At 44.3% G+C, this 15,832-nt stretch overlaps 1 protein-coding gene across 1 annotated transcript; it reads right to left on the bottom strand.

The window, feature by feature from the left end:
- Positions 1–1,657: 1,657 nt before the first annotated feature.
- Positions 1,658–14,501, bottom strand: CEP95 (centrosomal protein 95). Its single transcript, XM_027900339.1, is given in 20 exon segments — positions 1,658–2,032; positions 2,106–2,177; positions 2,266–2,412; positions 3,408–3,560; positions 4,009–4,083; positions 4,499–4,659; positions 5,767–5,917; positions 6,307–6,399; positions 6,677–6,825; positions 7,145–7,256; positions 7,433–7,562; positions 7,877–7,998; positions 9,141–9,238; positions 9,847–9,916; positions 10,365–10,773; positions 11,214–11,322; positions 11,799–11,909; positions 12,696–12,803; positions 13,023–13,151; positions 14,412–14,501. Coding segments are annotated over 20 exon segments (2,634 nt in total). The 5' UTR covers positions 14,470–14,501; the 3' UTR covers positions 1,658–1,855.
- Between the last annotated feature and the right edge of the window lie 1,331 nt (positions 14,502–15,832).

The following is a 15,832-nucleotide window of genomic DNA, read 5'->3' as shown; positions in this document are numbered from 1 at the left end:
TCCTGGTGCATTTGAGAACTGGCTGCAGTGATGGAAGTCAAAGCTTTGCTTCTCTGTCACCCTCCAGCTGGATGTAGCAGGTTCTGATGGCTTTGGGTCTGAAACAGCACACTTCCCAGGTTGTACTTCACACTAAGTAGTTAAGTCCTGGCTCTGCCACACCCTCAGAGCTTTGTCTGTAGCTGTAATTAGTTTATCCAAGTGTAATTACTCCTCCACAGACTGACAGTTCTTAGTTTCTCATTGCCATTGTATTTATTACCGAGTGTTTTAGCGTTGGTATCATTGTATTTTCACCCAGCTGTTACATGAGCTTTAACAACAACGACGACAACAACAATCTGTATAAAATGGTTTTTAAGTACTTAATGTATGTACCCATGCAGAAGTTGAGCAATAAATTGTATGCTGTTTGCACTGTCACAGCATCAATGGTTTTAAAAGGTTCTCAAGTTTTTTATTCATTAAATCTTTAAAATGGAAAATGTTCTTTTTTTTAAGTAACTTGACTTTGTTTCGGGAGAAAACACTTCAAACTTGGTGTCTGTCCATGTGCTGTGAGGGGGTTTTACCAGTTTGGTACCTACAGAAAGGGCTCTGCTGAATGTTCTACTCCAGCACAGCAGCTTTTACTTCTGCCTGTCTCTCATGTCCTGGCCTTATCTTGATGCCTCCTCTCAAAACTCAGCAAACCATCTTCCTTAAGGGGGAAAAAGAAAGGTAAATTTGGTAAACACTTGCTAAATTTCATCAACTTAAAGGCTTCAAGTCAGCCAGGTTAAAGCAGCTCCCTGGAAAGGGTTGTAAAAGTCAAGGGTTTGTGTTTCTGGGTTTTGCTGTGTGGTTTTTGGGTCTGTATTTTTGAAGTATCTCATGCTGGCTGGTGTCTTTAATCTGTAAAAGAAGCTTCTTTTTTTTTCATGTTTAGTTCTTTTTCCTTTCAGTGCATGAGTCTGAATCCCCTGAGTGTGTTGTCAGTTCTGTGAGACATCAAATATCAAGTATAATGCAATTAATAATTCTATCACTTCTCACACACTAGGGCTGAGCAAGAACTCTTCTACTAGAGCCTGTTAAAATTAAACTTTAGTTCATCCTCATTACCAAGATGAACTAATTAACAGTTTAAATTCTGTCAGGCAGAAGAGACTGTATCAGTAACAGCCACAGCTCCTTCCCAGGGTCCAGCTCTTGCAGAACCTCATCTTTTACTGCTTTAGAGGAACCTTCACTGTTTTCCATTTCAAACCACTTTTCCCAATGCATTTGTAGCATTGGGGGAGTATTTTATGTGCCTTTATGTTGTACAGGCCAGGAAGCCCAACCCTGCAAACACAGAATGAAGGGAAGAGCTCATGGAATAAGTTGTCAGTCCTGCCTTGCTTGGTGTATCTGAATTCCTGATTTTTGATGTCAGGTTTATTGCAGCCATTCTCTGACTTGGCCTTTCACAGGAAACTTGAACTTCTGATGTTCTTTTTAAGATCTTCTTGTTCTTTGTGAGCTTTCCAATCCAGTAATTTCTGGCTAATGGTGTTAGTGTGGCTGAGCAACAACAGCCCCAGCATCCAACTGTTCCACCAGGATAAAGCTCTCTGACTTCATCCCACTTCCTGTGGGTGTAGAGCTCAACATTTATCCCAGCCTTGCTAAGAAGGTAGAAAGTACTTCAAAAACTTTATTGGTGATCATAAAAGTGCTGTGGGGATCCCAGTTCCCAGCAGCTACACCCCTGACAGGTCAAAATGACAGAGCAAATGTTCTGGAGTAAAAAAAAAACCAGCCACACACCATCTTCCCATTACAGCAGCCATCAGAGATCTCATCCTCTCAGCCAGTGACATTTACCTAAGTCTTACAAGAAGTGGCCTTGGCTGTACTGGAAGGAAGCCATCTGCAGTCTGGATCTCAGTCTGTCTGCTTCGAGTTCTTGGAAAAAGGTGTCGTCGTCGTTGTGCATGATTGCTGCTTGCAGCTGCTGGATTTCCTTCTCCATCTTTGATCTCAGTTCCCTTTTGGATTTCTGTAGCATCTAAAAAAAAGCCCTGCCATCAGCCCCAGCAGGTGAAAAGAAAACACAAGGAGGCAGAATGAAGAGGACTTACCTGTGCTTGTGCTTTCTCTCTGGTTTGGATTTGCTGGAATTCTTGAGACAGTGCTTCTGCCAGCATGGCAAACTGAGAGAACACATGTGTCAGCTGAAGCAATTAAAGAAAAGACTTCTAGGGTAAAAACAGGAGCTGTGTGAGGCAGATGAAGCTTTACCTGACCCTTGTAGTAGTTCTCCATGGACTCCAGCTCGTTCTGGTGCTCTCGCCGTTGCTCATCGCGCTTCTCCTGAGCGTACGCCCTCAGGTCCCTCAGTCTTTGCTTCTGAATTTCTAAACCTTCTTCAAATAAACTTTTAAAGATCTGCCAGCAGTGAAGAAAAGCAAACCTGAAACTCTCCCAGAAACTTGTAAGTCTGTGTTTACACGTTTCAGCTGCTGCATCTCCTGCTGCAAGGGCATGAGGAGAGGCCACTGCCCAGGTTGTGCAGCTGGGGATGGTGGTGCAGATGCAGCTGAGCTGGGTTTGTATTACTCATTTAGCTGAAATTCTGGGAGATAAAATCATTTATTCATGTCATATGACCCGACAGCACAAGCCAGGGCCTTTGAACATGCACTGTGATTTACAGCCCACCCTGCACTCTGAGTCTGATTTCAGGACCTTCATCCAGATTTCCAGCAGCAGGAAATCCAGCCTGGACTCAGGCTTTCCATTTCTACACAAGAACATTTACCAGCTGTAGCTCACAGCTTGAGGCAAACAGTTCCCAAATCACTAACAGTGGATTAGGCACTAAACTTCTCATCTTTTCTTTTCGAAGGTGACATTTGTGTATCTGCTCTTGCAAAGTCTAACAGCTCTCCTTGCTTTCCTTCTCTCTGATGTCCAGCCCTAATTAGAGATCATATCTGGCACAAAGTCCACTTTGTTTAACAAACACAACTGAATAACAAAGTTGAGGTTTGATCATCATCTTAACTGAAGATTTAGATTATTTTCTTTGGATATTAACTACAGGAACAACTTCTTAATCCTACTGTTTCTGAAAACTCATTTCCCCAATTTCTCACGTTACCAGCCCCGTTTTTCCATACTAATACTTCACCTTCCCTCTCCTTTTAACCCCAAGCAGCTTTTCTTGTTCCACAAGGATTTGCCCTACACTGTATCCATGTTTCCAGAGAAGGAACTGTCTCATCACTGACTGACCAACCACTTCATCCTGGCCCTGCTCCTGTCACTGCCCTTGCTCTCTCTACTTGTGGGATCAGCTGAGCTGCCGGACGAGGGGTGCCCAGCACTGGGGTGCAAACACCGAGAACTGCAGCCTTGCAGAGCAGGAATCTTGTCCTTACCTTCTCCTCCCGTGTCCTGGCTCTCATCAGCTTGGCCCTCAGCTGCACCCTGTAATCCTCATAGTACCTCCTGGCTCGAGCCACCTGCTGCCGCTTCTCGGTCACTTTGTTCTGAGCCCATTTCTGCCGGGAGATGCGGGTCTTGAATTCTTGCTGAAAGGAGAACGAGCAGCTGTTAAGACCAAACTGCCGACAGGTATTGCTTTGTCAATCCTTGCTGATTGATTAAGGTTCTTGCCCAACAGCCCAGTTGTACCCTGCAGTTGGGGTTTAAAGCTTTAGTCACTGCTGATGGGGCATGGTTGAGAATTTTGGAGTCAGCGGTGCAGTGGGAGCTGCAGCACCCAGAGCCTGAAGGCTCTCCTTGCACAGTTCTAGAGTTGGACCTTTTAAAGCAGCACTGCAGTGTCATAAAAATACTACTCCACTCCCATGACCCCAGCAGGCACACAACAAACATCATAGGGCATTTGAGACCCCAGCTGCTCAAAAGTCTTAAAACTGTCCTAAGAAAAAAAGCCACTTTTCTGACCGAGGAATGTGCATTCCAGGTAGCTCAGTGTGAACGTACAATATGACAAATACCCTCCAAAGAACGTACCAGTCTCTTGCTGTGCTCTTGGTCCTTTTTAATAATTGCAGCAAGAAGCTCATGCTTCCTCAGGGCTTGTTGAACCTGGAGGTTTAAAAAAAAAAAAAAAAAAGAAAGCTGATTACTTCCATCATTCTGCAGGACAAGCTGTTGTATACTGGAGGTTTAAACATTGCCCCTCTGCTGTGTTTTGGTTATGTTGAGAGTTACCAGAAGTTAATCTGCTTTTGTATCTCACAACTAACCTTTAAACTAATAAAGACTGTTCAGAAGTAGCACTTGAAACCATAAAGGGCTTTTAAAAAGGCAGTGGCAACCCCAAGCAGTACCAGAGAAACCAGTACAAAAACAGGACCATTCCATTCCGGTGGCTGATGAGTTGAATCCACATGTCTCAATCTGCACATCCCTGTTTACCCAAGCTCAGCCTTTCCCACGTGCTGCTGCCCCTGTGCCAGGAGTTCTGCTGGCACCCAGCAGGTGAGATGGGCACGCTCACCTCATTCAGGAGCTTTGGTCTGGCTCTGGCAGGGGCTGCCTGCAGGTGCTCTGTTTGTGCCAGCTGCCGCTCCCACATTTTGTTCAGGGTGCGGTGGGAGATGTGCAGGGAGGGAAACTCCTGCAGCAGCTTCACCAGGAGCTCGTTGTCCCTTATTGTCACTGTGAGGTAAAGGCAGATGTGAGCAATAAATTCCTGCAGAATGCATTTAGTGGTGAGTTTGCCCAGGCTAAGTTATGAAATGTTTTCTGTTGAGTTCTATATAAAATCCCACCCTGCTGTTCCAGTGTCAGGCTGAGCCCAGCAGGACATGACATCACCCTGCCAGTCCAGCAGCAGACACTGATCCCAGTCTTTTGTTGTTGTTTTTTCTGAAGAACTGCTTTTAGAGCTCAGGTCTTATTTCCCTCCCACCACCACCACCACATCCAGTTGAGACAGGTATCCCCTTCTTTTCTTCATCTGGTTCTGACCATCACTAATCAGTGATTTTTTTAGCTGTCCCTCTCTCTCTGGTTGCAGCAACTTCAAATAATGCCAACACCACAGGAGCAATGACAGATCCAGGTCAAGTAAACAAGTGCAAAATAAACTGGTTTGCAACCAGCTCGTTCCCAGTACACCTTTGATCTTTCTGGCAGGAAAAGATGATGGGGAGATGAAACAAAAGGGTATTTACCAAGTACATGCCCTTTAAAAACTGGAAAAAGAAAATATCAGGCAATGTAGCTGAGAACATGCAGGTGTGTAGGGGATCCATGAGCACACACAGTGCTGGTTACCAAAAGTGAGCCTGGGATTTGCATCCTGGCTGCTCCTGGAGCATCACTTGCCCAGCTAAAGCAGTGGCAGCATTACCAGCACAATGGCAGGGCCCTGACAGATCCTCCTCCATTACCTGCACGTGGCTCAGCTCAAGCCAAAGGCCCAATTTTAAACCTGATACAAGCTCAGAAAAATAACAGAAGGAGAGCTCAGACTGGAGTCGAACAAGCACAGGAGCAGCAGTAATGGAAACAAGCCCTGAAAATAATCCCAGGGATTTTAAGGAAGTAGCAAATGGGTCACAGTTTGATTGTGCAGTGATGGCTTACATTTACTTAGAGCATTATCTTCCCTAACAAAAATCCAGACATATAGAGGTCAGGAGAAGGGGAAAATGCTGCAGCTGCCTGGTATATGTTGGCCTGGTGCCTTTATTCTTGGAGTTCAACACATGCTTTCAAAAGATGCCAGTTTTCCACCAAGGATAGTTTTGCAGTTCTTACTTGGATCTGCTTGCTTTGGCTTCATGGTCCCTCGTTTTGGAATCCACTGGCTGGATCTGGGATTCCAAGGTGTGGTTTTTCTAGAATAAACTTTCACTGGCTGAGACACTTTTGGAGGTTCTTTAAAGATGTTTTCTTTGTATTCTCGTTCCTTAGGAGCAGATGTAAAACAGATGGAGAACAGGTATGAGAAGGGAAAGACTGATAGAACAGAGTTTGGCCATCAGAGCTTAAATGTCTTTGAAACTTTAGAATGAGAACTTGGACATATTGCACTGGATTCTCCAGAAGGCCAGAATTCACCAAAATGCAGGTCAGGGTTCAAATAAAGGTTAAATCTCATTACTGCATAACCTCAGCTCTTCTGCAGCACTGAACTAAGTCACTACTTTATTAGCACACAGGGCTGTAACTGTGACAACTTACAAGGAGTTTCTGTACCCAAAAGTGCCTGCACAGATCATCCAGACAAATTTGAAAAGGAAAAAAAACCACAACCAAACAAAACACAACCAAAAATCCCCACAGTGCATCACCTACAATTTCCTTGAGGACTTCTCTGAGCTTGCAAAGTCTAAGCCTCTCCCTGGCTTCATAAATCCTTAGTTCATCTTCATAAGCTTTATTGACAATCTAGAAAATAAAAACAGAAGGACCTGCCAGAGGAAATAATCAGTCCATACAACCACCTCATTAACTTGTTTGCTGTGTGGGTCAAAGGAGCTTCTTCCACTTTAAACTCTTTTTTTTTTTGCAAAATTTGGGGTTTAAAGTCTCTTCCTCAGCAGGCACAGACACAACAGCACATGATGACTAAAGGAGGCCAGATCCTCCATTAAGTAAGATCATTTTTCATGAGTTTACCATAACTGTTGGTAAGAATTCCCACAAAGTCTCACCCAGAAATTACCTTTGCTTTTCTTGTTCTTTCGTCCCTCTCTTTTTGCAGCTGGCAGCGGATTGTCTTTATGTGTTCATTACCACACAGTTTATCTTCCTGATGCTGATAAAAGTGGGAGGGTGGAGAAAGGGATCGTGGTCTGCTTGGGAACCTTGGAGCTAATTTGAGACAAAAAAAGCAGTGAGGTGCACTGTGCCCAGGCCCTCATTTCAGAACCCCAGCCCTGGGAGCTTCTGTTCCTGCCCTGCCCCGCTTTGTGTACACTTTTTAACTCTGCCTGCCTCGGATTTTTGGTGCTGTTTTGCCACAGCTATTTAAGTGTTAAATAAGAATTTAGTTGTAATTCTGTTATTGTTGCTCAGGTTTGGATCAGAGACCAAACATAAGTGAACTGACAACACAAAACTTAGTAATTAACTCTGAGTAATTCATTGTGTCAGCTTTACATCCCAATTCTTCATTGGCATCAATGGTTACCTCTCCCAGCTGTCCTGTGCCCATAGTCCATGACACTGTCACTGTGCTGGGACAGGTTGTCTTCATCTGGCAGCTCTTCTCTGCTGCACTCCCCCAAAGCTCTCTTTAACATCTACGGGACAGATTTTTTTGAGGAGGGGTCAGGTTGAACAGACAGTTTGTAAATTTAGAATAAACTAAAGGCAGTGTTAGGTGTGGATTTTCATGGGTGTTAAATTCATACTCCTGTTGTCTCCACTGCCATGACTAAAGCCAGGTTGTTCAGCCCAAGAGGGAGATTTCACTTACCAAATCCAGCTCGTTGAGCCTGCGAGACAGTTTTTCTGATGCCTCGTGGAGCTCCTGCTCAGGCAGCTTCTTCTTGGTTGCTCCCTGGGAAAGGGAATCTTCAAATGAATCTGTGGTAGAAGTTTCGTATCTGCTAAAGCAGAAGACAGATTTCGTTTCTCTGCTGAAAACTTGAAGGTAATAATTATCTCGCACAATTCCCCTTCGCTTTCTGCATAAGCACATTTTTATAGGATTAAGTAGAAGCTGAATGTGAAAGTACCTATAACTATATTTAAGAACATGAATATATGGCAAGGGAAACAGGAAACCCTTCTATTAACAATAATCTTTCACTGTCACACAGCCAAGGAAGAAGAGGTCTTATTGAAAAAGGAGAGTGGGGCTGGATGGCCATGGAAATTAAAGTGTTAATGTGGTTCAGGACCAAAACACTGAACTTGCCTTGGTGTTCCAGGCAGGTACCTGGATTCTGGTCTTGGAGTTTGTGTTAATTGTTCAAATTGCAGGGAGAATTTTTCATCTGAAGAGGAAGCAGATACAGAAGGCTCATGTTCCAGAGGAACCTAGGGAAAATTAGTAAATTGATTAGTAAATTAGATTTTATTAAGATCTTATAGATCACAGGAGTAGAGAGAGGCTACAACAGCTTTTATAGAACCATCTCAAACCCTGTGGATACAGACACATAAAAATAGCTGTATTTCCAGGTCCCTGGTTGAAGATAGTGCGCTGTAGAGAAATAATGCTTAAAGCAATAGAGCAGCAAAAATGTAGACTATCAGCTCAAGAATCATCTACAGCTCAGCCAGTGAACCAGAACAAGGTCTAGGTTAAGTGGTGAGTGCCCCTCCTGAGCCTGGGCCTGATGCCAGGCAGTGGAAATAAACTGAATTTCACTGAGTGCAGACTGAGCTGCAGCTCCCAGAGAGCCAAAAGTGTCCTTGTGCCATCAGTTCCACTGCTCTGGTGCTGCCAGACAGGAGTCATTTGGGGGTGCCATGCATGGACTTGCACAGGCACCAACAGAACGAGCCTCAAACACACACAATGTTTGAAACAGGCAGTGCAGAAGGAGAAGCTGCTCAAAGCGGAGGAACAAGTGGAGTCTGTGAGTACCTCTGGTGGTTGCAGAAGGCAAAATGGTGTTTCCAGAGCGAGAAATTTCCTATACAGACACATTTCTACAGGCACAGCATGGATCGATTCGTGGGCTTTGCATTATTCAGTTTTTGAAAAGCAAAGGACAAAGCAATAAAATAAAATGAACCAATATAATCAGGCTGTACAGTGATCTTTAGAAGGGAGTAAAATCTAAGTTTTATGGGAGGTTGAACAACCCTAAAACCCCAAAATTCTTACTGATTTAGAATGCTGGTACACTGCAGAGAAAGGACGTGACCACACTCTTGTGTTTTGTGTATTTTTGATAAAAAAGCAAGATAATTAGTGACTGGCTGGTTGTGATAAATTAGAACTCTCTGGGTGCTGGCTCATGCACTTTTTGGAGCAAACAGCTCCAGAAGGAGCTATGAACTGATGTGACTTACAAACTGTACACAGTCCTAGTCCATCAACACTGATTGTATTCTGAGGAAAGTGAGACTAAAGCAGCTTTGAAACAAGAAGTGCCAGGAGGTATCAGGAGAATTAAGCAGAAATCCAAAAATACTGAAAGAGCTCCCACAACTGAAGGTGCAACAAGTACCTTTCTCCCATTGTCCTCAGCATCACCCACCTGGGCTCCCACTGCAGCAGCAGATGACAGGGAAGTGTGAGCTGATGCTTCAGCCTGCACTGGGCCCTCTGAGGGGAGGAACAAGGGAAAACAAGGGGTGAGCCACGGCCTGTGCAGCCAAAGAGAGATTGAGAGAGCTACTCAAGGAGAAGAGAGACACAAAGCCAGGTTGGTGACACAGCTGTGACAGTCACTTTGGCAGTCTCAGTGCCATGGCAGTGCTATGGAAACTGGAAAGGTAAGCAGTGTTTCCCAGGCAACAGAGAAAATGAGTACTGGAAAAAACAGCTTCTAAAGCTTTGCCACGATAGCAGTTCATGGTTTTCTTTTTTTTTTTTTTTGTTAGAGTTGAAAGTGCCTTGTTTGCTCCATGTTTGCTCAGCATAAGCTCAGCCATGGCAGTTATCTGCTGGAGATTTCTCTAGTGCAGGCCCATCTTAACTGGATTAACGAAGAAAGGAGTTGAACTGAGGACATGGATTACTTTTTTCCAGCACAGGGAAAAGATTAAAAGTAACCTATTTTTGTTTCTCTATAAAACAGAGATAGAAATATGAACTTGTGGCTGCAATGCACTAATAGTTTCAAAACCATGTTTCTCTTGGTGCCAGTGAAAATAAACACAATGTGTGATACTTAAAAGAGTTCCCCTATAGGAAGCAAAAATTTCTCTTACCAGGGATCTTTCTTGATAGAAGGAGACTACCAGAATCATCATCAGATTTTTCAGTAGGTGACTCTTCAAGCTGAAATAAAAAGCAACATGTGTTCTATAAATTCACAGGAGAGTGCTGACAGGAAGGTCATACATTAGGTCTTTCTGCAAATGGAAGCCAATGCTGATTTTATAGAAGATAAAAATCACCATAATTATTTTGTTTGCTACGTTGGATAGACAAAAATCACTATAATTATTTTGTTTGCTCTATTGCCAACTGTGCAGTTACATTGATTATGGGGATGTGTCTAAAATAAACACACCCCTCAAATTAAATTCCTTTCTAGACAGTTAGTGAAGAACAAATCCACAACCCAAAAATTCTTTGAACTGAGATAAGCTCTGACACGTTCACAATTGTTCTTCAGAGGCCAAGTGAACTAACTGGGTTTTAAAATGAAAGCAGTATGGCTTACTAATAAATAAATAATTAATTAATTAAATAAAAAATAACCAAAGGCTAGGTTTTTCCTTACAGCAGGAATTTTCTGGCTGCTTACCAAAGCTGCTGCCTGTCTGTGTGAGCTGTGGAAACCTCTCCAGGCAGGGTGTGAAGGCTGGAAGGGGGGCAGCAGAGGAATGGCTTGCTGGATGGGCTCCCCCAGTTTGGTGGCACTGGCACCCACCCCCTCTTTGAGGGGCTCAGCAGCAGGAACAGATTCCATCCACCCTGCAGAGACAAACACAAAGGACTTGAGGTGTCACCTGTGACAACAAAAAAAGCCTAGAAGTGTTACCACAGAGTGGTCTTTAATGTTTTTTCATCCAAACTCACCTTCCTCTCTCCTGGAAAATGAATGAGCAGTGTCTCCAAGCCTAATTAATTCACCGGTGGATTCTGAGCCATCTGCATCACAGGTTAGAAGGAAATACTCTGAGTGGGACCTGAAGGGAACATAAGCCATGAAATATTAACTTTGCAGGTCTCTGCCCCTTCAGCCCACGAGATGGAGCTGCAGAGGAGCTGTGACACCAGAGAGTGGCTGGGACAGCACGGGACACGAGCCTTCCTCCCACAGGACAAACCAAGGCAGGAGCGACAAAGACAAATCCAGTTCGGTGTCACTAAAACACAATCGTTGAGAACTGATTAAAGTTTGTAAAGCAAACCTAAGGGAAACAAAATGCCATCAGCACTCTCTTCCAAAAAGTTCTGGATCTAATTTTAGCCCTCGTGCTGCCTGACCAAAGGAGAGTTACCTCACATGCCATTTGATAGGTGTAATCAGTGGGTTTCCACACTATTAAAAACTTACCAGTTTCTCTACAGATACACAAAGATGGTCAATCTCTATGTCAATGCAAATATTCAGAACTGTTCTTACCCTTCAGCTGACGAGGGTATTGAATGCTCTGTAAGTTGATCAGTGTTGCCTTCCAGCTGCTCTTGAGATGCAGTTTGAATTTCATGACTGGACAGCACATTTGCTTCAGCTGTTAATAACCAAGAGGCAATTATTTGCAAGAAACAGCTCCTCTCTCATTTACCTTTCTCCTCAAAATAGCTCCTGCTCTGGATTTACCCCCCAAGACCCAGCTCACTTGCCTCCCAGTAAGTAAAAAGGACATTTGCTCATTGTTCCAATTAAAGCCAACATTCCCTGAATCCTAATCCTAAATCATTTGACTGACAGGCTGAAAAGCAGCTAACAGAGGATGAATGGTCTAGAGGAGGTTTCTGCCACAAGAAAGAAGCAGAAAGGTTATGTACTCCAATTCTAGCCTTTTAACAGGATTTGGGGGATATTATTTTGTTATTGCTTATGAAAATAAGGAATACAAACACTCAGTTTGGCCACGGAAATGTCCTCCCTCATGGTCAGTTTGTCTTTCTCAAGGTCTTAAATGAGGGGAAAATACTGAATAAATCTTTGCTACACTGGAAACACTGTGGGTTTACATCTGCTCACCTCCAGTGCGAGAAGAAGATTCACTGGCTTCTGTCAGATACTCTAACAAACCATCAAATATTTCCAGGAGGTTTTTGATAGATTCCCTCTCTCCTTTCACAATGTTCTCACCTGAAGAGAAGGTAATGGCACATATTAATGATTAGTACCTCACAGAGGAAAAGTTCTCCAAGTTTTCTGGAGGAGAGTGCTTGGTGAAGGTGTCAGCTCAGAAGACAACTGATCACTTGTTTATGGCTACACATGTAAGCTTAAGGTATCTTTTAGCATCCTAAAGTTGCATATTTTCACTTCTATTAAGTGAAACTTTATTAAGAGAAATATTCAGGGATATTTTCAGGGATAGTTAGTATTTAACACTTTTCTTATCCAAACTACAGCATGACCCCAGTCTCTGGGGTGCCAGCAGCAAACACCAGCCACACCATCCAGGCACCAGAAACACTTCACAACAAGCAGTTTTCCTTCTTGGCAGGTTGTGTTATGTGAGGCTGTAGGTGAGTGCTCAGTGAGAGCCATTTTCTGTGTACAAGGGACAGGCACAGCAGCTCAAACCAACTCCTAAAAATGCACTAACGAGTTTGAAATTCAAGGCTCGTGCCTGAAAATCCAATCTGCAAGCATGAGCAAGTAACAGATTGCAGGTAGCAGTTTAGCAGCCAGCTGAAGGATGGCTGGCTTAACTTTAACATTTCTTCCTCTTATTTATTCCCTGCTTGCTGTTTCAATTTACAACCTGATGTTCAATGCAAGGGTTCAGTGTTCTGATGACATTCACTGTGGGACGAAGACCTTCCTGCAGGTATGAGAGCATTCTGTATAACACATGCTTCTTATAAATTATTCCAATTAAACCACACACAAACTGGTCTTTGTCTCATGAAAACAAATACTTACCAGTGATGTGAGACAAGCTGACCTGCAAATAGTCCAGTGCCAGGGAATCTATTACTGCTTGTACATTGTGTGCATCATCCTCTTGGCTCCTCGGAGTAGCTATGAAATCTATTTAAAAGAAATAATAGATCTTAGGCTAACCAAATGGCCAGCTTATTGCAGGTACTTTATTAAACTACTCTAACTTCTGCTTATAAATTAGTATTATTTCAGTACCTTGCACATGAAATTTTTCATAAGTAGTAAGCACCAACTTTTTCAATTTTTTTTTTCATTACAGAACACACGGTGACAAAACCAAAAAGATTTAAAAATTATCATTCCTACCTGGTACTTTTTCTCCCAAGATTGACTCATAAAGACGAACAAACACGTCAGCACCACATTCCGAGAGATGCTTTATGTGCTGGTTTATGTGACAGCTCCTCAAAAGACCATTGGCAACGTCAACCCAATCTATTAAGAGGCAAAACATATTAATGTCAGAGCTGAAAGACACAGAAATAAGGACATGGTCAGTTAAATCACCCCAAATATTGAACATATTGTACAAGTACAGTCACAGCACAACCAGACTTGGGAGCTGAAGGGCACTGAAGTACCGCAGGCTGGGCAGGTTCCTTTCTCCTTTCATATAATGGAAAACAAATTTGGATGTGGCCTCGTAGCCGGGAATTCCAATCCTTGACGAGTTTACCAAGCTTTGATATGCTGCTTATCAATAATCAGAAATTATATGTACTCTTTGGAAAAGCAGGAGCTTCTCTTCCAAACCCAGGTTCACCAATACCCTTCGGCAAAGACATCGCTGCTAATGTCAATATTCCCCAGGAAAGCTGAATCCTAAGATTACTTTTATTAGTTGTTAAGGGATTACAGGAATATGACGCTGGTCCCACCAACTCCATGCTCTGAGGAGTACAGTGAGATGTGCATTAACAGCCTGATTTTCCCAAAACTTCTGAGTCCTGGATTCCAAGGTGTTTTGAGGTACATGTACCCTCTGCTTTCCTCCTTGTCACCCACTTCAAACACCACCTTGGAAGAACTAAAGTCTAAATCTCCCTTAGCCTCTGACCTCTTGGGGCTGGATTTCCACCTCCCCCTCCACGATGCTGCCTTTGCAAATCGTTGTGGTATTTTAGTAAGTATTAAAGACCTAAATTGTTGGAGAAGGGGTAAGTCATCCTTGGAAGGAAAAAAACATACAGTTACTACAAGAGAAACTAGTTTGCACAGTTTTTCTATTCTGTACATAGGGGGTGTTACTTTTCCGCCCCTTTAGTCTTCCATCAGTTCCAGACATCACTTTATTTAAACATTTTAATAATTTCAGGTGAATGAAAGCTTAAAGTAGCACTCCCTACACTTCAGGCTGATATCTTGGTAGACTCCTCTTATTGCTCATCTCCAGCTTTATTAATTCCAAAGCTCCACCGGGGAGGTTAAACTAAAGAGCTTAAAAAGCCACGACACAAGGAAAAGACAGGTTTAAGGGGCTGAATAAAACAGCACCAGTGATGCGAGCAGCCGGGGGTGAGGAGTCACAAAGAAGGTGGCTCCCCGGAGCTGCGGCACCGGGACCCGCCCCACCGCCAGGCCGCGCAGCGAGGGAGCGAACACGGCGAGCCCCGGGGAGCGGCAGTCGGTGCCCTCATGAGCCCTCCGGGAGCGGTGATCAGTGCCCCGAGGGGCCCTGAGGGAGCGCGGCCCTACCTGTGCCCTCAGCGCTGCCCATGGCGGCACCAACGGCCATCGGCGCCCGCCCCGCCATTTAAACCGCGTGCCGCGCGCTCATTGGGCGGGCGGCGCAGGAAGGGAGGGCCAAGGGCGGGTCCTGGGTCTGTCCCGGTCCCCGGAATGGTCCCGGTCCCGGTCCCGCTCCCTGTTCCCGTCCCCGTCCCAGTCCCGCTCTGAGGGCGGTGTTTTCAGCCCCCTCACGGCTCCCCCCGGTCGGTGCCGCCGCCCCCTGAGCCCTCCGCGCAGGATTAAACCCCCAGGAGCGCCCCTGGCTGCCGAGGGCACTGTCGGTATAAAATGGCGGCGGTGCGTGTGGGGGGTGCCAGGCGGTCCCGCCTCCGTCACCTGAAGCGAGGCGGCTGTGGGCGTTTTTTCGGTGAAATAGGTAGGGAGAGGCCGGTCTGGCGAAGGTTCCAGCGCTTGACCTTGCGGCCCTGACCTGGGGCCTTTGCCGGCCGCTATGTCCATGACCGGGGGTTTGGTGTTAATCGTCCGGTAATCCAGGTTTTTATGGCTTCTGTGCATGGAAGGAGTGTTAAAACCCTCATTAAAAAACAAGTTTTAGAACGGTTTACTTAGCGAAACTCATTCTATTAGCTCTTAGTATACAGGTTTTTGAGTAGGTGAAAAGCATGTTATCTTCCTCACTGAGCAACAGTATTCCACATTCTCCTTAGGAATTCTGGAATTTCCGTGTTGCATCAAGTCTAGGAAAAAATGGTGCTCTTTGTCCTTAAAGTCCTGGAGCGTGAGAGAAGCAGCTGAGATCACAATTATGAATGTGAGAACAATGACTGGCAGCAAATAAAGCTCAGCGATGTGAGCTCCAGCAGCCCCCCGGCTGTCGCGTGGAGATATAAATCCAAATCCACACATCACCTTAGGAACACAAAAGAGCTTTTGTGCAGGTAAGCAAACACGTATCAGTGCTGTGAGGCTAAACTAAACATGGACTGCAGTTTGATACACACACAGCTCTGTAAACAGAGAATTAGGCTCAAATTAGGAAGAGAAAACAGGAAGAGTGCTGGTGTTTAACTTGGGTGGAACAGAAAAACGAGGAAGTTTTTTACAAAGGAAATCGAAAGGAGTTCCTTGCAGACCAAATGTGAGCGGGCAAGGCAGAGGCGAGGTTTTTGTTTAGACTTTTCAATTCTTTAAAACCTGTGAAAGATTAAACAGCACAGAAACAGAGCCACCTTATACACACACACACACACAAAAATGAAATTAGCTGTGTTAAATTAATGTAACAGAACAAGAAAAACTCAGATAATCTGTTATTTTGGAGCCTTTGCAAAAACCTTTTTCAGACTCCTCAGAAACAGGAAGTCTGTAGGGTCAGTGGGTATAGAGTGTTAAAAGAAGCATTTGGGGAGAAAAATCTTTCAAAAGCC

The sequence above is a fragment of the Empidonax traillii genome, unplaced genomic scaffold (genome assembly GCF_003031625.1).
Source record: "Empidonax traillii isolate 1590-97213 ecotype Southwest subspecies unplaced genomic scaffold, ASM303162v1 scaffold718:size422569, whole genome shotgun sequence".
NCBI lineage: Eukaryota > Metazoa > Chordata > Aves > Passeriformes > Tyrannidae > Empidonax > Empidonax traillii.
Note: the sequence above shows the minus strand (reverse complement) of the source record. Positions and strands in the feature narration are given on the sequence as shown.